General features: G+C 41.4%; 2 protein-coding genes and 1 long non-coding RNA gene across 8 annotated transcripts in view; 1 reads left to right on the forward strand and 2 right to left on the reverse strand.

The window, feature by feature from the left end:
- Window positions 1-4,450, reverse strand: part of fry (microtubule binding protein furry) — a 105,536-nt gene extending 101,086 nt beyond the window's left edge. Inside the window, exons 1-2 of one of the 3 annotated variants that reach the window (XM_086984191.1) lie at window positions 4,345-4,363; window positions 3,311-3,413 (exon numbers count right to left, since the gene is read on the reverse strand). The gene's annotated coding sequence lies outside the window, so the exon portion shown is untranslated. Of the gene's footprint in view, window positions 1-2,331; window positions 2,472-3,310 lie in introns of those variants that run through there. The other 2 variants (XM_022800177.2, XM_086984192.1) reach the window with 2 other exon arrangements.
- On the forward strand, window positions 2,574-7,001 carry LOC111248240 (uncharacterized). 4 transcript variants are annotated; one of them, XR_002672484.2, is made up of 4 exons: window positions 2,993-3,132; window positions 4,414-5,954; window positions 6,122-6,234; window positions 6,508-7,001. It is a non-coding gene; the product is annotated as an uncharacterized LOC111248240 (long non-coding RNA). The 4 variants fall into 4 exon arrangements; XR_015324208.1 differs by having other exon boundaries at window positions 3,017-3,132; window positions 4,411-5,954; XR_015324207.1 differs by lacking the exon at window positions 4,414-5,954 and having other exon boundaries at window positions 2,574-3,132.
- Window positions 7,002-9,500: 2,499 nt separating this feature from the next.
- Window positions 9,501-24,628, reverse strand: ttv (exostosin glycosyltransferase 1 ttv). The gene is made up of 7 exons (XM_022800184.2): window positions 23,343-24,628; window positions 16,874-17,417; window positions 14,624-14,821; window positions 13,770-13,901; window positions 13,214-13,336; window positions 12,676-12,882; window positions 9,501-12,420 (listed from the first exon to the last, which is right to left on the reverse strand). The coding sequence occupies exons 2-7, from the start codon at window positions 17,302-17,304 to the stop codon at window positions 11,121-11,123; spliced, it is 2,391 nt and encodes a 796-aa protein (XP_022655919.1). The 5' UTR covers window positions 17,305-17,417; window positions 23,343-24,628; the 3' UTR covers window positions 9,501-11,120.

Below are 24,628 nucleotides of genomic sequence, written 5' to 3' on the forward strand. Positions count from 1 at the left end.
TATTTTGTCCGGGACACTAACATTAACCTTCTAAAGCAGAAAAGGCCTGGCAAAAACTTCTTGTGGACAACACTGAGCTATAACCTGACACCTTTTATATACGTACCAACCCGCGTCATCTTAGGAACATTTGTCAGAGTACATCTGGATGAGCATGTAAGAACAAGCAGTTTCGTTTCTAACAAATACGCCTAGGAGAAGTCGCACTCTCATGCCACTACAAACTTCATTCAGCGCTTCCTCATAAGGTGATCCGAAAAATTACACCCAACGGTCTTACGACATGCACTGAAGGAGTAAAAGTGGATAGGTGATCGAGATAAATTTCATCAATAAACGAGATCACTTCGTCGCCATTCTGAGAACACTTCAATATGAAGTTTGAGTGCTATGGTTGAGTACCGACTGTTTGCACATCAAACGTCCTAATTATACGTCACTGTGCCAACAGAAGGCAACAGCTGAACAAAACTCAACGAAAAAGTCACGAAAAAAGCTATGGAACTCTATAACATCTGCCCCTATGTGAACAGTAAAGTTCCATCGCAACTCTGAGAAACAATGTTTGCTTCGATTGGTCACAAAAAGGTAAGACAACGCAGTCAATGAACGATGACTGGACCCCATTTCTCATTACTTATAAACTATTTCACAAGCTGGAAGCCGAGTCTGTAGCTTATCTCATGGCCTGGCTTATTTCGAAATCTGCGTGATTTCGGATATCGCCAGAATGCCTTCGATGGGCAGTACCTCCCTAAGGATACTGAATTCTAAAATATTTCGTACAATGCGGGGCCACCTGCTCCGCACATGTTACAAAACATGGCGCGTAAAACCCAACCAACCCATATTTTAGTATTCCGGTTTCTGTCGTCTTATATTTTTGAGCGTTCTTAATACCACAATCAGAAATACAATGCACAAAAGCAGGATGAAGCTGACTTTTAAGATCAGAATTCGGTTCTTACAGTCGATTATGAAGTGCTAAAGCCATACGTTTGCGACTACCTGTGCAAGTTCCTGTAGGCAGAAGGCGTGGAATACTACGCTTAAATCAGTTTTAGACGCATCAGAAATGTTGAAACAACGATACTCAAGACGTCGGGTATAATGCTTGGACAATTTAACGACGGTTATGCCTTATCAGTAGCGTATTTTCAAAGTGCCGAAAAAACTTCGACTTCGTTTACAATCTACAGCTCCTGTTTCACAAGCCTTAGATTCTTTGACCGCATTCGTGTATATATATATATATATATATATATATATAAAGTACACAGCCAACTACCTTTCGCCAGCACCTATTTACAAGCGATTCTGCATGCGGGCAATCTCACATCTTCGAACTTCTCAGGAAAGACTCATGACTTTTGCTTTAATTTTCTGCCTCACTTTAGAGTGAAATTGGGTAATGCGTACATGTACTCTCTACGTGTGATCATCATCCACCCTGCCAATTTAAAAGATATCTGCCTGTCTACCACGTATCTAGTTGTAACTTCCGTTTACGACTGTTGTCGAAAAGAAAGCATTTCATTGTACCTTTCTTGCGCGCCGTAACCATCGAGGAAAAAAGCCCTCTTCTAAAAACAACCAATGATCAAAGATAAAAAATGCTGTTTATCGTTTTTATTTTATTCGTTGATAGTATTCACCATTAGTATCTTTTCATATTTCATTAGAATCAGGCATCTTTAAAGGCCCAAGTTAACATAATAAACTAATACATTAGCACCCGGCTGTTTTCGCAGTTCTTACAAAACCCTGAAAACATAGTTAAGTATGATAATTTATGTCACATTTACATGCAAAGAAAATTGATGTTGGATTCTATTTGATTTTACAAATAACCCTGGTGTCCTGGATTTTTGTGCCTCCCACAAACGTGAAGAATATATAGATGCATCCAAGTTAGCCAGAAGATTTCAAAACTGTCATGTACCAGTTCACTGTGACACTTGCTTTCCGATTCTGTGCTTCTGCTTAATATCAAACTCAGCTTTGACATACGTAGTCAAAGTTACCCTTAGAGGTATTTGTGCATCTATTCTGCATTCTATTCTACTATTTGCAAGCTACACAAAGCGATAAGAAAGCTTTCTACGCCCCAGCTATTCGGGCAAGGTTCAGCTCCGTGTTTTTTTCGACGGCATCTTGGTTGGCAATTAGACTTAACGGGCACACCAAACAAGGTTAGTGTCGATGGATTAACAAGGCTAATGAGTATCTGCTACTACCGACGAGACGTCTAGTTGATTTTCAGCTTCTTACTCACGCTTATTTTCAAAGCAATCTCTAGATAAAAACATAGATTAATCATCGACACATTACCTGCTGCGCATTTGAGTTCGATTCTGTTTCAGAACTCAAATGTAGCTGGACTTTCTTACTGCACGTTGGTCGCACACCAAGTCACAGTGGATTAGAAACACTTATCGCCTTGAAGAGATGCATCTATACTAAGATGTGCATCTGGCTCTTGCTGTAGGCCATAGAAGACCTTCGTGAGGCAACTATTGTACTGTTGCTACGGATGCAACAATTTTATAAAGGGTCACTGCTGGTTACTCTGCTTCTAGTGACTACGCCATTTGGCCATTCGACAAGAATCGGTGGCAACGTGCTACGATAACGTCGGCGCCCGGCACAGGAGCTGGCGAGGCGACGCGGCCCTAAAGGACTTAGGGTGCTTACCATTACCATCCAGCTTAGCACCGCTGGCAGTCATTTTGTTATCTGACCATTATTACTAGCAACAATATTTCAGTGCCAGGCTGTGACCAGTAAATGACACCCCTGAAGTCGACCACGACCACAACACCAACAACAACAACGTTTGTGCGGATTTGATATACCGATCATATTGAAATGAACAATACATATCGAACACCTGGGAAACTGCTATGACAATTGTATATGACCGATGCCCATCGGGTCGGTGAAAACAGTGACCCTGGCGTAATCTCTTCTTCTACTGCTTCATCGAACCATCGTTGTTTTTCGCCGTCGTGGTCGAAGGGTGTCACCATAGTGACGTGCAGATGAAGTGAGGACTGTTGGCCGTTGACTATTGATCGTGCAGGATTGTGCATGCACAGCTGCTCATCGATTACATACTACCAACTAGAAGAGGTGAGTTTCAGAAGACGCCGCAAAGGTCGCAGAGCAAACAGTAGAAATACTTTGTCTGTTGCAACAGACACACAAGGAAGGGGTGTTCGTTTCACATAATTTACTTCTGAATGGCCATTGCTGCTACTCATCATCGGCTTGTCGCTATAATACATCATTCAGATTCTTCTACACTCACCTGTTCAGACAGTACTGTCTCAACCCCGCCGGCGATCTTCTACGATGCAATAGCAGGGTCCACTTATCGATGCACTGGACATAAAATCATTGGCGAATAATACCTAATGATATGCGTTGGCGTGCGAAAAAAATGTTCGTTACTCGATCTGCTAATCGGGCGTACAAAACGGTTCACTTTTTACATATGGTTTTTTAAAAGCACAAATGTCACTATAGATATATATTCCGATACGAGCGAATAAAATTTACTTATTGATTTGCAAACACCCCACACATGTCACAATTGGGCCGCAGAAGAGACCGACTGACCCGAAACTTGTTTTTTTATCAGCAACAACGCACTGCTATTGCCTCCTCGGTGCGGCCGTCTTTGTTCAACAAATGTCGAATGTTCGTCTCTCTGTTCCTTAAAACCACAACAGCGAGCGGAACAGACGATCCACAGCAGCAGCAGCAGCAGCAGCAGCACAATAGACTAACCGAATATCAATTGATGTCGGAAGCCCACTTGACTGCCTGCTTTATTCGTTCGTTCAGTGTTTTGCTGATGAGCAATAGTGAGTAGTAGACTTTCTTATTTCTCTCAAACGCAGACTCTCCTCCAATATGACACGATTATAGCACTCAGTAGCACGAGCAAGAAGCGCAGAGCGAGTTGCCAATCGCACGTATACACACACATACACCGCCCTACAGCGAGAGAACGCAAAAGTTCAGCTTTTTTCGTCCGTGTTACGCTACGTATGCTACGGCTAGCTTTTTTGTAACACTTCTCTACGATCACAACTCTGAATACAGAGAAACACACACAACAAGCAACTGGCACCGCTGCCGGCACCAAGCCGGAGCCCAACAACGGTCGCTACCGTTGGTACATCCACTTGTCCACCTCTTTTACTGCAATAACAGCAGGAGGAACCCGGGTTGGCTGCCGTCGCAACCCCTGCTTTACCTGTGATGCTTAACCCCGCGAAGTTTTGCTTAACTGCTGCTGCTGCTGCCGCCGCCACAGTGGCCGTTGACTCAATCTACCTATGTCTCGTTGACTGATTGTATCGGTGTTCTGTTTGCTCGTATTCGCCGTCTCGACGTCCGTAGCAGCCGATCTAGGCACTGACGACGACGACCACTGGACGACCCAGCCAGACAGCGCCTGCGGCCCGAGCGGCCGTTTGCCCTCTCCGAAAGGCCCTCACCTTCTGCTGCTGGTGTTTTCCATTCGGCGCCGTTCGAGTTAAAGAAGCGCGCGCGCGCGGGCTAGAGAGCAGGCGGCCATGGTTGCCCGCAGTAGATTGGTCGAGAAAAAAGTGGAGCGGGCAATTTTGAATTGAAAGAGAAAAACAGTTTTGTTAAAACGTTATCGATAATGTATTTTTTTCATTAGGTGTGTGAACTGGTATTTAACATGACTGAAACGTATTGTGTTTGTCTCTTTGGGAACTCACATAACGCAGATTCTACTGCTGGAGAATGCAAACTTAGCAGAAAATAACATCTCTTTTACTTTTTCTGGAAGTTACCTGAATTTAGAACGAAAAGTTCAAACGACAAGCAAATTGGCCTCTTCAGTATCCCAGTATCTAAGATTCAGTGATCTCTAGGGTTTTACACTGAAAATTAATCCAAAAATTAAGCTTTTGGTTTCATCAGTGGTTAATATGAATTAGCAATATCGCCCAAGAGGCAGGCCATGAATGCTAAAAGCGGTTTCAACGATTTCCCGTTACCTTTCCACTCGCCTATATTACATTCTCCCAGAACGATGGATTGATACATTTACTTATGCTTTATGCCGATGGATTGTCACAAATAGCATTATCGGGATCACGCTCTTTTTTTTTTTATTATCATTTTATATTGACATATTCAATCAATTTCTTTGGGTTGTAACAATGCTTCAAATTTCGTAACAATAATTCAGAGGTGACAACAGAGCGAATCAACTGAGACCCAATAACTGCCTTCGGTAAACTGCTTTAAGATAATTAGGATCTTAGAAGAAATAATGTCATACGTACTGTTCCGCATGTTGACTTTAGCCAAATAGTTATAACGGCATACATTCTTTTTCCCTAATATATCCTATTTAATACTGGCTATTTATAGTCCTAACCGGATTAGACAGTTTGTTTAAAATGCTTCAAGTGTCTAAATTCTGAGTTTTCCTAATCTAATTGAATCATGAGAGCAATTGTTTGTGACTCAGTCTGGTTTATACTTGTTGAGATTAGACAAATGGACTGTCTATGTAAGCCGATATAATGTCGTGCCCGCTGACATAAAACTGGATGATATATTGATGCTAAACGTTTCGGCAGCTCAGCAATTCAGTGCTTGCATTAAAGGGAATCATCCATTTGATTTATGTTGTCATCTAATCTCAACGCGCGCAAGCCCGGCTGAGTCATAAAAAATTGTTGCCATCGTTCAATTCGAACACTTGTTTATCCAAAGTAAACTGGTGGTATGATTTCTAATCCGCTCAGGATTAGAAATAGCGAGTATTAGGAGGACATTCATATTAGGCAGACCTAGAACACTGGTATTGGGGATTATTCTATAATCCCAGAAGTATAGTCGATTTGGCTGAAGTTGTGTATGTTTTCAACATGCGTGTCAAACATGGCTTCATTTTAGTTTAGGTGAGTATTTTTTGTTTTGTTGTCTATAATATTAGTTAGCGGTAACAAATGTCTACCTTGTTAAGGATATTGCTTGTTTTGTCACACTGTGTTTTCTATCGATATGATTTAGCCCTGTAAGGACTGAGCACGAAATAATAGGCGTGGACATCTCGTTCTTTTTCCAGTATGAAGGCCAGTGTAGGTATCTGTCATCACCTGAAACGATGCGGTTCGCCTATGTTTATGAGAAAAGGCTCGACGCAGCCAAGAAAAAAATCACGTTCCAGCACAGCAGAAGGTTGGAGTACAGCTACATAATTTTTCAATGATCTGACCGAACGTAAACTCGATACGCTAGCATAATTTCCTTGTTTTTTTTTTCGCACAATTTTCAAGTGCAACGTCTATTCATCACTTATCGGTGCCGCAGTAAACACAAATATTGATTGTGAATATCATTTTTATTTTGAGTTTTGGTTATATCTTGCGTTATTTATTTTCTCATTCGATTTGTCATCCTACTCTTGCTTTGTCTATTTATTTATTCTCATTTTTCTGACGAACGAAACAGGCTTTATCCTCTGAAATCCTTATGTCCGAAAAAATTGAGATCGTCATCGACTGGAAAATGCGTGACGACGTCAAGTATCGTCGTCATCGTCAGAATCCATAGTAACCGGCGCCACGTTATCGCGGGTTCGAACGAAATCGTCTGACCAAGGCTTTATGTGCCTTTAATACAAGTATATGATTCAAATATATAACAATGAAAAAGGTATAGCCACGTCAAGTTCTTGCCGCTTTAGTTACAGGATTTCTTCGTTGTCATGCGCTCATTAAAAAAGCCATATTCTATAAAAATATCTTATCATACATAACGATAGAGTATCTGTACTGAGCAAAATGTCTACATCACTTAGAAAAGAAAACTGACAGCAGTTTTGTTAATTGCACACAAAAGATACATCGAAAATACAGTGCTTATATTTGTGATATAATAATCAGCCAAAGAATATCGTGCCAGCACGTTTTTCATAAATAAAGGCAAAAAAAAATAAACAAGCATCCAAAGCGTATTATATAATAGCATTAACTCCACTATGATTTTTTACATAAGAGAGCGATGGCGGGTTCTCTGTATAGCCTTGTTTCTAAGTTTTCTATCTACAACTAGAACTCACATAGGCCAGTTGTCATCGTTCTCTCTTGATCACGAAGTTTTTTTTCGGGTTTCTACTCATAGACGAGTATGTCGGACGAAAAAATAGTGAAGTTACAGATTCTTCGCGTATCTCAAAAGCTGCAGAAGCGATCCGAGAATTTCGTTCTGCGTAGGATAAAGGCTACAGGTGAGAGAATTGGAATCACCTAATAATTATCCTCGTTTTAAAAAACGGACTTTTGAAAAAGTGGCTCAAGATCTTGCTGAACTTGAAAATACCAGAGTTTTCGGTTGGAGAAGTCACTTTTGGACATAGCGAGCCATTTTTGAGTAGTACCAGCAACTCTGTGCGCTACATACACCTCATCTACTTGGATTTGCCTTGGCAGCCAAATGCTGTTTTTTTACCACTATAATGTTAAATTTTGTGAACCTGACAGAACGATGACGACGCCAGTGAGAAAACGGAAAAGGCTGTCAGAAACAAAATAACTAGAAAACTGAAGTAATATATGAGAACCACTATCACTTAACCGCTAACCGCACAAATGTGATCAACACGGTAAAATCAAAGTGGTATTCTATCATGAATTTGCTACAGAATGTTGATACAGAAGGCCTTTCTTTCACTCATTTGACGAAGACATAATTTTTCTCTAACCAGAAAAAATACTCCGAAGTTTACGGACAGTTCGAATTATTGATATTATGACCGCCATTTGCTGGAAAAGTCGAAGCCTAAGAAATAAAAGAAAAAATAACGCTTATACTATAAATAATTGAATCCTGTCCGCTCGACCGCGTTCACCCTTAAAGCAGTGCATCTCTGCACTTATGTGCGCTGCGAATCCTTACTGTTGGTCACGGCATAGTTCATGAGAGAGAAGTAATCTCTTTTTTTCTAAGCCAGCAATAACTGCCAGCGATATACATGTAATAAAATCAAACAAGCAAAACGCCAATGCTCCCCCAATGCATTTTCCGTCTCGCATTTGTTCCTCCTTCTTTTATCACGTTCACTCAGTTTTATGTGTATCTGTTCCTTTGATTTAGGAGGATATTTTGGACTTCGATCGCCACAAGATCTGTTTTGACTCTGCGTTGCGGATCGCTATCGATCCGATTTTTCTTTATGAATACTGCTCCCAACCGACGGCAAAAAGAATCGGTTATAACTTTCAAAAATTAGTGCGGATTTTTACTTGTGTACATTTTTGTTCGTGTATGTATACGTGTGTTTAAGTTCGTGGGCGTTATTTTTCTACGGCTATGGCTGTGTATTTATTATGGAGGATGAAATCTACTATGAATGAAAGAGCATTATTGTGACCATATCGTATTTATAATATATGTATATATATTTTTTTTTACATTTAAATATGTCTATATTAGCGTAAATCGTCAGTGTATGATAACTGTGGAGCGTTATTTGCAGTCGTACAGTAGCGGCAATCTCAACTCCTTCCTTCTAAATTACTTTGTTTTGTTATTATTTATAAATATAACTGTTGCCATTGTCATCATTATTTTCTTAATTGATGTTTTCCACCCATGTGAAAGTTTAAAGTCGAGAAACGTGCTCGAATTTGTCTTTGACCGCCGCTCCTTTGAATGAGCAATGCGTAAAGAATGCATTCGTTTTCTTGATTTTGTCATCTGACAGGTTGTGAAAATGACGTTTACTTTTCTCCAGTACGGTTTATGTTTGGTGATGAGTACTTCTAGTAATAATAACGATAATTAATAATATTATTAGCCATTGAATTTTTGGCGGAGAAGAGGCTGTGACCGCCTCATGCAGGGGTAGCCATTGTTGTTCGAGTTCATCAGAGTGTGAGAATAAATATGCTGTTTTATTTTATTCATTCATCATAGTATTGGCCACGCCTCTTCCCCCGGGCAACACCCCTCTCTGTCCGCCAATAGACAGAATTGTTTGGGTCTGAACAAATCGGCAGACATTTGCTTAAGGTGATAACTAGGACAAGATTAACTCTCTTCACAGCCGTGTGCCGTTTTCGCCCGCAGGAGCTTTTCAAATATATCTCATGACGCAATTAGGCGGAGGCTGAGACCAATATGTGGCAATAATGTTTGGCTTTGAAGCAGTTCTACGAGACGCCCCCTATACGTCTTGATATCATCATCAGGTCCATGTAATTGGGGCTTACTTTTTTCCCCTTCAACGTTATTGCTACTTGACGCCGATGGGACTTTTTTATTCGCATCGACAATCAGCAGTCGAGCCTCTGTGTTTGTCGCAAAATATGTAGCCTAAAGAGCTAGCTTTATGTCGCGTTATTAAGCTTCACAAAAGTCGATCGCTGTGTGCGGTGGTCAAAAACTCATCTCAGAAATTGGCTACCATTTCACCACAGTTCACAAATCCAAAACGCAGAAGCGACATTTCGCAGTAATTTTATTTAGTTTCTATTATGAGCGTACCGTCTGTAGTTTCTTGACCCATTTGACCGTATCACGTCAAGCCGTCTTTGATGGAAGGATCGTTTACATATTGAATGGCTCTCACTCGGATAATTGCTATAGTTCGTAGCTCTGCTGTTATATACGCAAAGTCTGCCGATAAGGGTGAAGCCTGAAAGACTTGGGTGTAGGTACGCCGGGACTCTTCAGAACATCGCCCTGAGCGGAATCGGTAGCAGGTGTCTGTCATTGTTCCGGACTATGTACAGCAACTCGCTTAAAAATAGCCCCTTTAGTGTAATGAATTCGTCGATCAAGTACGTTAAAGTAGTCCTCTCTACAGGAAAACAAGACGTGTCCTCAACATTCCACGTTACTGAATGGCAATATATCGGTACGACATCTTTTCTTCCGTCTCAAAGCAGCTATCCGTTACCTGAATTCATTTTCTTTCTTTCTCTAATTAAGTCTTTCTTTTTATCTTACCTAGTCTTAAATTGTATTCCATACCTTCATCACGCTTCTTTGCGGTTGTCAATAGGCGCCATTAGATTTCTTTGTACAGTGCACTTATATACAGGTCATGAGGCCCTCGCATTCTTCCACATAAGTTCGGCATGGCGTTATTCTTCTCATTTATTTCGCACCTACTGTAACAGTCATCCACCTTTCATTCGATTTAAATCGTTCCTGTCTCAGTCAAAAATGATATGTTACAAAAAAAAGGGGCTCACAAAGTCGGCACTCTCATCCCACAGAAATAGGCAATAAAAATAAATCTTCGTTCGTAGTCCTTTTCCTCCTCTTAAAAGAAAACATCAAACCCATTTGGGGTTCAAACCATTCGTACAATAATCACAGGGTGAACTCTGCCCCATTATTATTTTTTACCGCTTCTAGTCTCCTCCATTTTCTTTCCTATCTGCTACGCATTTGATTCTTCAGTCGTATCTCAAGTATATGATATGAACAAAGTAACAAAATTAGACTTTCGTGGCTTTCGATGGTTCAATCATGTTGTTATTAATTTCCTGCTTTCTAACACCCATCCTGATAACGTTTGGTACCGAAGTTGTTGTTGTTATTATTTTGGCCTTCTTCTGTAGATCTTTGTTCGATACACAAACTGGCAACGTACTAACATATGAATATTATTTAGAGTGAATCTTCTAAAAAGCCATTACGTTTTTCTTCTCGATTCCTGTCTACATAAATTAAGTTGCTTACTGTGCATTTCGTTCCTAAAACTTACATTTTTCAGCTTTGGTACAAGAAAATAGAGCGTTAAAAATACAGCAGTGATGAATTAAGAACGCATTTGTAGTAGAAGATAAAGCTCTGCGTTTGAGTGCACCGTCCAATATTACATGGGATTCTAGTTATATTTCAGTGATGTATCAAATTTTAGAGATAGCCCTTATGATCTTGCCGAAATAATTAGAATGACTTTTATCTATTCGTTCTGGTATCTTTTTCGCAATTTCGTGCTAATCTCCATTAAATTGCAGGTGTCTGTTACATTTGTCACTTTTAAAATAACTGCTGTATGCACGAAAAATCCATCTCGATCACATGCCTCGCAAAGCCTCTTTCGTGTTTTAGCCACCAGACGAGCCTATCCGGTCGATAACCTTGAACCGTTTTCGTAAATTGGACACTGGATCCTTGAATAGGACGGGGTCAAAGCGCGCTACCGAGTGCGCAAGTGGAACCCTTCCGAATTCGGCAGCGAATCGCGCAACACATTCGCCCCGTTGACGGAAATGATCCGGATCGTTCCAGGCTGAGGGGAACTTTCCAGCAGTTTCTCGGCCAAGTGAGCCAACTGTGCCAACAGCCCCAACGCCGGCGTTGCTGGTGTCACGGTACTGTTTTCTCTGAGTAACCTTAACAGGTGGAAAGGCCGTGACGTCTGCTACGAGGAAATTCATCAAGATATCTTCGCAGTTCTGCGTCTGATCGACGAAGTCAACGAGACGTGGACTGAGAACTGATGAGAATAGGGCGTTATAGTATGAATGGTAGAAAGCTGCACTCGTCAGTACCATCGAGTATTCGTTGGACCATTTTGAGCTATAGCTCCATCGAGCGCGCTGTTCATCCCAATAGTAGGAACGGGCAGGATATCCAACAATCTGCTGTGGAAACTGTTTCCATACAAAGAAAGCGAAGTCGATTTCTTCCGTTGTTAGCGTCACGTCTTCGTCCAGTGATAGTACGGCGTCCGTCGAGATTTGCTCGAACGGCCGAAAGCGTTCGGAGATCTTTGTTACACGAATTGGGACTACCGGTGCAGGCAGTTTTGCATTCAAGAGTAGCTCCGAATCTACTAACCGCTGCTCCAAACGGCCATTAATGGCGCCGCTATTGTTTGCGGAATGTTCCCTTGCTCTGGGGTAGTTCTCCATGTTCAATAGGAGTAGTACGCGCTCGCAATGTTTCGATTTTAGTACGTTCTTCAACAAACGGTACAATTGTGTTTGTGGAAAGCTGTGTCTGGTGTACGGAAGCGATGTGTAGATAACCGCAGTAAATTTCGTCATCGCCCCTAGCTGTCGTTGAGAGGTGCCGCCTGACGTCTGCGCATTGTCGCAGGGCCGCTGGCCCCAGCACTGGTTGTTCCATGGTAGATTCCATCGCCTTTGTGGCAGCTCGCTCTGTACACTATACAATGCTCCTGGGAAGGTATTCCAACTTGTTAGCGACTTAGCTCGCTCAGATTCAACGCGGTCAGCGATAATTTGAAGTGTCGTATGAACGATTTTGTCAATCGAGTTAAAGTAACTCCGCCACAACACCTGTGCTTGTTGACGAAGCTTGACGACACGCGGTGATGACGGCGTCAATCCAGACGTTCGCAAAAAATGAGGCAGCTGAAACAGCAGCCGCTCATCCCATCTGCAAATGAAAACCAAATGAGCGTATGTATATACCTTTGCTCACTATATTGAATTTATTCATCTCCACAAGCTCTACTTATCACCTGCCGTAACTGTGGGCGGTAATATAAGCAGATTCATTGAATTAAAAATATCATATGATAAGTGCAATAAGATCTAGTTGTTGGGGTTCCAGTAAACAATAAATGACAACTACTATCCAAATGGTAGTAGTTGTCATTTGTACTGGCTTCCACTTGCCACTCACACACACCGAATAGTAGCTGAGCTCCAGTCTATAACCTCGTCGAAGGGTAGACGCCAGTCGTTCGACAGGACGATAGGTATGCATCCGGCCTGGAGAGATTCAAGGAAGCGGAACGAGCCCAGGCGCCTCCCTCTTGGCACCAAACAAAAGGTTGAATTTTGCATGAGGACCATAAAGTCATGCTTGTCGTAGTCAGCGTTATCGCTGTCACATCTGCTTATACGAACAACAAATTTAGGAGCAACACACACCAGAACATAAGCATTTATCAAGTAATAATGTGCCACGGTTAAGGTCTCGACCATGTCAGCAGTCGCATTTAATGAAATAGTGTGCTATTATCTGCTAAAGAGCGAAAAAGCGTCGAAATGCTGGAGCAAACAATCAAAAACAACCTTCTCGTGGAACTTGGGACCTGTGTTCGTCATTGCATTTATCTATATTACGTAATGATGTACATATGTATGAACGTTTTAATTTCCTAGCCAGCGTTTATAGACGGGAGAAACGTGTCTATGAAGAAGAACTAATTTGGCTGACTTACCTATCATCTTTCTTGAGCTTCCACTGCTTTCCGTGCTTGCATGTTGTCAGTAACAAGACGTCTTTGGCGATATTTAGATGAAATAATGAGTTACGAATTTCTGAGCCAATCCCATACAGGTACCTATTATAGACAGAGGCATATATTAAAATTCATGTCAATCAAAACCCGTTGGTTACAACAACAGCAACAGTTGTCTTCGTCTCACTCGATGAACAAATGTAAATCTAAGGCTGTACTTGCGCATTAATAAGAAACCGCCTTACATTTCAAATAGCCCTCCACGATGGCGGTTGGAACACATTTTTCTCAAAATACGATTCAATCATCAGACACTAGAATACTAATAATTAACGAATATATTGTATAAATGCTATGCAGTAAAGGATCAAGGCAACCGATATAAATCTACAATAAAAAAAAATGGTTATAATATTATAAATTTTAGCGCAAGTTATTACGCACAAGCTGTTCGAACTATGAGTGTACATGTGATTGGGCTTCGGAATCAGTTCAGACCGGTTCAATGATGTGACGGTGACGCTAACACACCAACCTTTTCCCTTTAAAGGTCAACAAGTAGCTTTTCCGTAAAGGGGTTAGAGTCCTACTCTCGCTCGAGTAGAACCCTGGTTGGCCCCCAAGATCAGGATGTGACCGTGAAAACAGCGGGATTGAGATGTCATACCTGTCGTAGCACAGAGTATGAAAAGTATGTTTAACCAGTAAATGTAATTACTTGTAATATTTTTACAATTTGCATTGTATAATGACTAGCCGTAAACAACGAACCACCGATTATTATCACTGCTGAGCGCTGGCTATATCCTTAATTAGAATTGGGCTTTAAAATACACTTTAGATAAAGATTATTGTGACAAACCACGAGAACCAACAACTGTACGTTTCGCACGCCAAATACCAAAAGTTGTGTTCCATACTTGTACGAAATCACCTCGACCGAAGTTAAATAAGTCGCCTGTGCTTGTGCAATGATATTGTGCAACTCCACCATTAAGGACTATTTGCGCTAAGAGACCTACACGACTCGCTTGTTCAGGCACTATCTGAGAAGGCATCTACGCACAGGGTAGACACAGGGTAAAGGGAAAAATCAGCATTCTATAACGATAACATTCTAACGATAACGACCAGATTACGAAGACAACTGCACACGGGCAGTCCGATAATTATCGATAATCTATTATGGTGGCGTACACAAATTGCCTCGCCTCCAATGTATAGAAAAAGAAACGCTTAAAGGACATCTTCTAGAGTAGGTTACATGGCACAAAGTACATACGGTTCAATCAACAAGTAATTCACGGGCAAACAATATTGTAAACGGTCTGTGCAGCAGAATTGATTTCCCTTTAGAACAAGGTGAAAGATCTATGTTGTAGTTCTTACCCAGGCCGAAAAGTATGTCCAGGGGCTGAGCTCTTCGCAAGTAGTGCGTGCCCTGCATCAAAGTTTAGGTCTTGCGAGTAGTCCGGCCAAGATCCGGAAAACAGGTTAAAGATGAGATGATTCCGTCCTTCGTTCCAATATGGAAGATTCCACAAAGCTGCCTGAGCACTGCGTACATAGTCATCCGACAAAATATCCCTGAGCAGCAGCAAAAACAATTGATAGGGCAAAAGGCATTTCTTTAATTGAGCCATTCATTAGCCATAAAGATTAGCTAGTTCATCTGAGCAGTATGTGGCCAATGCTTTTTCGAATAGTAGCGATACTCAATTTCGCAAAAACCCAACCCTATAATACACTGATGTCAATCACTATTCAGTACTTTTGATATATAACGATTCTATGACAGCGTATGGCACACTGACGCGTGCCGATGTTTGCAGGAGAGATTTGAGTGATTGCTTAATGGGGCACAAAGGGGTTTAATGATACATTAATATTTCACCACCTAGCATATCGGAACAATTCTGTGGATTATCGTGACATAATCTGTAGATTATCTCCGTTGGATAGCGCTTGACTATTTTAGTAGATGCTCCTTTTGCACACATTTTCGAATACGACTTGGTCGTATATCTATCTGAATAATTAAATTCTTGCAAAAAACCCAATACGAAATTTCATGTGTGACTAGACAGAGATATATTGCATGACACACTGTCACGGACATTTCGGCACAATGCATTTGTTGCTATTCTTTCGGGTATAGAACCTTTTACTGAAGTTTTAATAGAAATCATAATAATATGAATAATATTGACGTTAACGCAGCACAACATGAGACCCAAGCATGGAACGTATATTATTAACTTAACCGAACTAAAGAATATCTCTGGTAAAGCGGGTATACGGCTTAGGTCAAAAAATATTCACATTATAGTAATACATAAATAGAAAAAAAAGGTAACCAATCGCATGCCGCTAGAGCTAGGCCAACGAAGTAGTCAGAATAAAAGTACTGACCGCGAATTTGGACGGTTGTTTCGCGTTTTGTTGGTGCTCTAACAATAATAACAAACGTCACAAACATCGCCGATCACCGTCCAATCTGCGTTCTATAACACAACGTGGCCATCTCATATTTCAGTAATGGTTGGCCTTGAGGTGGCCACACATTGTGCGCCACTGACGTTGCCCTTTAACCCACCTTTGGAGTTTATGCCACTAATGTGTCGACTTTCTTAGATTGTCCGATGGAAAACATTCGGTAACAATGATGGATCCGACGTCGAATTCAAATTGTTACCCGAACGTTAAATCAATAATAGGATTGTCGGCGCTCACAAGGTCGCTTCAAGTCAACAGGGTGTTTTCCTCTAAATAACTAAAAATGAATAAGTCATTTAGAAGCAACATCAGACGCAAAGACCTCAGACGCATCAGATGCCAAAAGCAGAATTAATTTACATGTAAATCACCTTGTGTACTTGCGTGCAAACGAAGTGTATGAAGAATGACTTGTTTGGCATCAATGGACACAATATGGAACAATAATTGTGATGTGAATTGATCCGTCACAATGCCGCTTAGAATCGGAAACAGTTTATTAAAGGGAGTACTTGGTGTCGACTGAACGGACAGCTTGCACGTTTTCCACCTCAATCTTAAATGACACTATTATTTAGAAGTATATTATATATAAATAGATGCCACATACCCCGTTTCAACTAATTGTCTTTAAGTTAAAAATAAGAACTTAAGAGCAGCTAACTGAATCACAGTCATAATACTTAATGAAATGCACTTGTAAAATTTTAAATTCTCGAGACATAAGAATAATATGCAGGTCTGTATATTATACATAGCTCTATACTATACAGCTCTGCCTTAACACACCCCCTGTGATAGTAAAGCTGTTTCTCTTTATAACATTTACAGGTCTGTTAACCTCGTTTAGTTTCGGACTCTGATTACGAAAGCCTTATCGCTTAATCTGAAATGCCTGTATCTGTCTTATTTAAACACTCTTCTAGTTATCCCGTGTGTGTAGATACGCGTTAACCTGACTGTCTCCTGTATCAAGGGACAGCTACTACATCGTGAGCACTACTGTTTTTCCTGTTTACAAAATTCCTCCTTTGGTTCGAAGTTCTCAAAGCCTCCCCCATGCCCCTACATCACTCGAATTAACGAGATGCGTACAATATATAAGTACAATCAAGACATCAAGCGGAAAGCAAATACGCTTACCTATCGAGGGTGTCAACGTTTGGCACGAACAGACACGCCTCATCCGGGTTGGCTGTATAGAAGCGTGATCGTTTTATGGCGCTGAGTAGTTTGAGGTAGGAGGACGACACTGATTGACCATCCTCCGCAGGCGGATACACGTATACCCGAAATCCCCGCCGACAGCGGTCCAGTTCGAAACACGTGTGAAATCGGCAAAGTTCCGGATGGTTGTCCCATGGTCGTGTGGTATTGCGGGAACGTTCTGTCGCACCCTTACTGGAGCGATGCCCCGACCAGAATGACGTCAGTTGATCAGCTATGTGCTCGATTCGAACGCCCGACCGGTCTTGATTTGGTGGCGGTTTCCCTCTGAACAGCAGCAGAAAGACCAGTGGAAGGACTATAATGAGGATGATACTAAGGAGAACGTAGCGTTGAATCACCCGCATCCTTCCCCGTCGGACTTCGACCGGATCCCTGGAAAAGGGTCTCCGGAAAGCACCGAACACCTCGCCGTCAACGCCACCACCACATGCAACCACTCATTCAGCACTCACTGCACCTGCAAGGTAAAAAAAATTAATATAAGAAACCAAAAAAACACAGACGAATTATCTGATATTGTGGTTGTACGTATTTTAGAATGCGTCTCTATTATAAAAATACGTTTCCTGTTCAACCGTCGGGCTGCCGTCAGTTCTAATGTAATCTGTTGGTGCACTATGAAAAATAAGCCAAAGATTTTATCAACAATCCGTTGTATATTTTAGAAAGAACAGCGTATTTTACTGCACATTAGATGTATATTCCTATAAGTACGACTAAAAAATATAAGATCTTAATCGTTTTGACTTTGCTGGCCCAGACAAGCGAATTCGTGTACAGTCTATCTTAAGAATAGAGCTACTACCGATTTCCTATCTCAAGCCGCTTGTCATTCTGAAATATCAGCAACGGGGTGTTGCGAGGTCATGTGTATTGCATCCGTTCCAGCTAGATAAACCTAGATTTTATCTAATAAATACAACCCAATGTCTTAATTTGGACATGAGCGTCTAGTAAGGTTGACTAAAGATCGTCGCCTTCTTTTGGCTAATTAATCACCTTTAAACTGCTCCTTTTTTATTTTAAAATGACCTTTTAATAGAAATTCTGTATCAAACGATGTTGGCAAATATAAATTGGTTAGAGTGTCGCCCAACGATGCTCTGTGTAAAAAACGGAATTAAATTTTGACTTTATAACGGGCCGAAAATCCCAACAATGGAAGAGCTCAAAACAGCCAGAAAGTTCAATAAATGCAATAAGGCGCAAAAAGTTTTAAAACGTCTAACTGTTGGAGCTTATTTGGATCACCTATTTGATAATTAATAATTTCCTCTTTGAAACGGCTGTCAGTATTTATAGCAAAAATCTACATTTATTAAGACGCTCTCTGGAGTCATCTTTATACACCTAGGTCTTTTCCAGTCCTTTAAATCAGAACTCTATGAAAGGATCTACTTTCCATCATGAAGGCTTTCATATTCCTCAAATTTTGCAAAAATCGCACCGGCAATGAATTAAACCGTTGATCCTGAGCAAGGTTTTTCATTTTGTAAGACGTTCATCAAAGGCAGAAGATCGGATGATATAATCTTTGCTGAAAACAATGCGCCGTTGTTGTGTTGTAAAAAAAAACTGGCTTTTGTCTGGTACCACAAGTACTGTACCATTTCCTACATAGTATGATTAGCAGCCGGCCAAAATCTGTCCCAGTTTAAATGTCGTATGTATGATAAGATTGAAACGTCCTCTTAGTTACTAGAGACAAGTGATAACAATATACTGTAGCAATAATTACGTTGAAGCTTACTAGCTAACCATATCGTTACAATCATCTTTATATATCCAATTGATACATATAATGGCCACACATATATGCATCTGTCAGTCTTCATGTACCTAGCTATATTTAGGGTAGAAAGAATGTAAAGCACGAATCTGCTTTACGTGGTTGTTAGTTACTCTGCGTATATCGAGGTCGCAACGAGGCAACTTATTTCGGTATGAAACCTTCGTTGCACGTCGCCGGTTTCGGGCGTTCCATCTTAATCTCATATGTTGTGTGCCACCGTTAGTCGCCATTAAAACTTTTCAAGTTTTACTTCCAATACCGCCATTTTAATTAAACATTTCTTCAGACGGCTAGCTTTTTCCAACATGAGCCGAGTACATCTACGCTCGTTTTCGACTTTAAGCTAGGATCATGCGTTTTCATGTTCGGTAGGCAATCACGTTACCACTGCAACACCACAGGGACTGTCAGCATCCAAATGTTTCGAGTTTCACGTTTAGGATTGCTGCTAAGCGTTCATTTAGGTGCTGGCTTTTTCCAGCATGAAGAGAAATGTACCTACGACCGATTTCGAGCCTAGACACAACGTGACTGGCCAAATAACCGAAAATGTGTCAGGCACTACCTTTCATTTTGTACTTGCTTTAGAGCCTGTAATATACTGACTGGAACCTGCTGATCTTTACTTTGGTACGAACAGGGTTTGTACAGTTAACTACCAGCACCATCATGACGATCGTCATCGTCTCCTAAAAAGTATATCAGTACCACCGTATCATCTAACAGCTGAATCCCAATACTTTGACTTTACCGCTGTTATGTAAATTTGCTGCTTCTCACGACGGTTGAGCGATGACGAAAACAGTCAGATTCGCGCGGAATCCGTGCTACGAGCCACCTCTAGACCAACTCGTAAAACATATGCGTATACCTGATATATGCAAATAATTATATATACATTTTGCGAGACTAAGCTGATCATACCTATTACTCCTTCAAGGTCAGCATAAGCCGTAACCACTCAATATATCTTCTATATATAGTAGTCAACAACAATCATTAACGTTCTGGCTGCAATAACGGATGATATGGATAGGGTCTCGTTTAATGCGGATAACAGTCTAAAAGTCCTTCGCGAGATTTCGAATAGTATGATTCGTTCATTTGGGTTGAGTCAGCCTGTGAATTAAAGGAACTGTAAAGATGAAGACACCAACATTGATTCCGAGAATGAAATATCACGTACGAATTGATCTAACGGGTAAACATAAACGACATATGAGATAATAATCCCTCTGCTATTAATAACATTTCATATGTAAAGAAGTCAGTTACGCTATGGATTTGTTTTGAACTCACTCTCTCTCTCGAAGTTAAATCATTTCCACTTTTTACATCTCCATTACAATCCATATTTTTATGCGTGTCTCAGTCAATTAGCTCTGGGGCCTTTACACCTCCCCAAAACAATGAATTATAAAACAACTGCCTAGTATTACGCTTATGTCAATTATAAATCTGTTGTCTAAAAAAGACTGCCTTCCACGCCACCCATAGGTGTTCAGCGCGGGTGCACGATATAGGCAGTGCATGCTCTCGCTTTCCCCCTATTTAGCCGCCTGCGATGGAAAACAATTATTTAAAAAGCGCGCCGGCGATGATTGCAGCAGAATGAATCACTTTGACTTCAGTTCTTTGCTAACGTTTACACGTCTCGCATGCCTATTAAAGAAGCAACTTCAGCTCCACAAGCTTTATGTTTCGCCGACGGCGTGACACACCTACGCAGCGCGTGGCGTATTACTGTCGGCATACAAATGAGTGACTATTCGTGCTTTGCATATGCATAGACATTGCAAAACTTTTCCGGCAGCTTGAAGGTTAATGATGGTGCTGCTGTTGCGCCAAACACTATTGCTAGCCTTCCTTATTTCCATAGCCCACCATAAACTAGTCAGCTATTTTTATGCAACTTCTGAGTTGCCTAAACACTATTTTCTTGGGTTTGTTTTTTCGTGCTGCATAACGCACACTGAGATGATTAGTAGCTCAATAGCGCAAACCCTCGGCGGCGCGATTACTATTTCAGCAAGAAAGTTTACGACAAATTCACGCACAGGCCCTGGAGAAAAGGTCAGGGCGGACGCAATCCAAGTGGAAGGAAAGGTTGTAGAAAAAGCTAGGGATGCGTAAGGGTACGGCAATGGTGATCAATGATGAGAAATTAGTTCAGTACTACCGGTATACCAAGTGATGAAATTCGTCCTGCCCTTGTCCGATGACAGACTAATATCACAGTCAACAGTGATGCTAACTTAACGACTGAGAACATAACCTAACGACGTCATACTTTTGATAACAGAAAAACAAAAGTAATGGCATCTAGTACGTGGACTAACTTCACGATTGATGAAGTTGTTACCGCTCTGTTTCCTGACGCGCATTTTGCATTTGAATATGCAATCACTTACCGCAAACACTTTAACAAAAGTCATTTATTAATCCATTGAGTTCGCTTTGTGTGAGATATTTTATCATACGTGAAGATGTTTTGAGTACCTAACTTGGTTAGATATACGACCAGAGGTTAGGCACACATAGTTAAGCTAGCACAATAACAGCTAGCTGATGTTGCTAATGTGTGCTCTAAAAAATAGGTAAATATAGGCCCAATTCGCTCTTGGTTTTCACATGTTTTCAAAAAATTAACACGTATTTCTCACGTATTTTTATTTGTAGGCAATGATTAACCTTAAAACTTTGAGTTATATACAGGTGAAATGTCTGCTAATAATTGAACTCATGAAATATATTGATTGCATCTTCCAAGATGTATACCCGATGCCAATGAAGATTAGAGAACTCTATGTAAGATTCAAAAGCATTCGAGTGCAACAAATCGCGCTCGAGACAACTCACCTGTTCGTGATATTACCACCGGTAAAATATCTTTTTATTTTATGTTCTTGCGTTCCTCATATTAACTATTTATTACATTAAAAACAACTTTAATCCGACGATTGTTAACCTACGTTACTGGCGACAATATGTCATTGGAACATAATTTCCCTGGACTTTTGGGGAATAGATTTTAGCTTAAAGCATACTAACAACTTCAATTGTTTAAGCTCTAACACAGTGTAAACGTAAAGATTACACGCTTACTGCACCATTATTTTTTTTTTTAATTTTCGTCCTTTTTCATTATCCCCTCTTTTTCAATCCATTTATATTAGTCCCTAAATTCAGTTTCTTCATCAAGAAAGAACCTACACAGTCGTTGCTTTTTAAGCATACAAATGAACTCTTAGCTTCAAGTCTGCTTGCTTTCAGTTAATAAAGCGTTGTTTACCGAGCGACCTTCGAAGGCCCCTTCTGCCAAGTCAACTCTAGCCGACCCCTTATATATATTATATACTATCTCCTGTACTATACTCGTGTCATACGAGTTGCGAAGCAACATTGGGATCACAACAACTATGCCACTGCCCGCGGCCCTAGCAATGACATGACAGTAGATAGATCATTCAGTCCGATGTGGCCTTGTTTGACATGAAGAAGAATCTATGCTTGTCGAATGACGACGGCCATAGCTGCACCAACGGCTATTGCCAATACCACCTGATTTCGCTTACGGCGACCACCATCTATTACCGTGTACAGCTTGATGCCAAGAAGCAGAGAACCGAGGGTCGAAACAAAACGGACCAACGAACGCTTATAGAAAAGCTGGAGTTATGCTATAAAAAATTTTTCGTCTCCTTCTTGGCTTTCCTTTTTTCCCCTTTTCTCCTCCGCCGTCCCGCCCCTTCCAGCTATTAGTCCACACCACACCTCATTGCGTTGTTGTCTATTCCGGTTGTAGTATAAAACAGCAGTAATTTTGCCAGTGCGCGTATGTTGACTGATGATGCTGACGCGCTGTTCCATTGACTGATCAGACGATATGACAGTGTAAATCGATATGTTTACTTATACATGGTGATGTAGGCCTTTTTCACTTCTAAATGAACTCTGAGCGAGAAGAAGCGAACATTATCAGGACTGACTGCACGTACCTGCCTGCCTGTCTATCTATCTGTCTGTCAATCTTTTCCACAGATAACTAATCTATTAAACATTGAACAACAATAACAACATCGCTGATTCATGTCTTCGTGGTAGACATATACGTTACAGTACTATCATATAAGCGAGGACAGCGAGTGATGCGGGGAATCAGCACTGATTCTCCACATGTGCACCATCTACAGTTTTACGGTTGGGATGTGGGTTTTATTAGAAATATCATCTATCACGTCTTACAAGGTCAGAATGAACTACCGTTTCGCGTCTTCCCTGTCCACCACATAAGTAAATATGGATACTACTGCAGCACGCGGAACCTATAGAAATGATCACACCACAAAAAGGAAACCGCTGTCAAGTTTTTGTCGTGCACGTGCATTCAATACAGACGCGTCGCTGTCTGGCTAGCGACTGGATGAAGTGTTCGTACGCTCCCACATACGACGATTCTATCCACCATACAGAAACTTTTGCGATTCATTCACCATCGTTGCTTCTATCCTCACTATCCTGATCCCTTAATATTTAATCTCTGATCATGACGTTGTTCGCATTCGACCTTAACACAATCGCAGCACTCACCATTATTGCGTGATTTTCGGTATCGTTCACATTGTTGCCCTCTTTTCTATGTCGGATCTCCGTCCGTCAGACGGAGACCACTTTGCAATTCATCTGAGCCATCTAGAACGACACGATGAAACTCTCATGGCTACGATTCCGTTTTGGTACAAGACCATTATTCTGTTAACCTGTTCTATCCTCTTTGCTTGATTTCGGCATGTATATTTTCGCGGTGTTGATATTGTAGAGCACAGCCACATCAAAAATATCCGGTTTGTTCCATTACATGGTCAGCATTCACCATGCGCATTTACTGATATAGATACACTTTCGAAGAGATAGAAAAAAAAACGTTCTTTATTGCGCTCACTACTCGCTTGAAACGGTTGTTATACCGCAGCACTATCGTCGTACTCCGCCGTGATGGACGCCACCGACGACGGCTACTCTACTTTAACAGGATAACAGCTAAGTGACACAGGAGTGGAAGAAGGCAAACACGAAAATCCTATAGTCGTAGTGATCGTCTTTTACAGCCCCACATTGTCAGCGTATCCACCGAATTAGCCACAGAGATGGAACTCGGAGCAGGCGCTATTTTCTTTCTAAACCAGAAAACGTCATTGAATCGAACCGTACGGAATACTGCGCTAAGCCGACAGGCAAACAAACGTATACACGAATGCACAATCGAATGATGCTGCCGCTGCTGGTGTAGCAGGCGCTGACTCAATTTCTGCGCAGGCTGAAGCCTATCCCTGGCGGTGTTCCGACCCTCCACTTTGTACTGTTAGCGACGATCCATTGGCGAGCGAATCCTCCGTCTCGATGTCTCAAGCGTCTTCGCTCCGATAATTCTTCTTAGGCACATTTGTCGGACTCTTCGTAGCTCCCTCGTTTAGCTTGCTCGTGAGCAGGCGCATTCAGCCCTACTTTTTGTTTCTTTCCGCTTCTCGTCGATGCCAGCAGCACCGACTGTAACGGCTAGAATTAGATAGACGCGAGGTTCAGCTTTCAACAACACGAATTGTAGCGCCGTGGCTGCTGCGCCTAGCACCACTATCAGCACAGTCGCCGTTCTGTCATTGTCGCAAACAGTCGACGAAAGGAGGGAGGGATGGGCGAACGGCGGGCGGGCGAGCGGTCGGTCGCTCAGTTGACGAAAATGATGGTGAAAACTGAAACCACGCAGAACACAACACCACAAGACGACAGCACACACCTAGTGGCTGCAGAAATACCGAAAAAGAGAGAGTGAAACTTCCAAAGAAAAGAATTGTCCGGGAAAGAGACAGACCACGGCT

This window comes from Varroa destructor, unplaced genomic scaffold (genome assembly GCF_002443255.2).
Source record: "Varroa destructor unplaced genomic scaffold, Vdes_3.0 BEIS01000003.1, whole genome shotgun sequence".
Classification (NCBI taxonomy): domain Eukaryota; kingdom Metazoa; phylum Arthropoda; class Arachnida; order Mesostigmata; family Varroidae; genus Varroa; species Varroa destructor.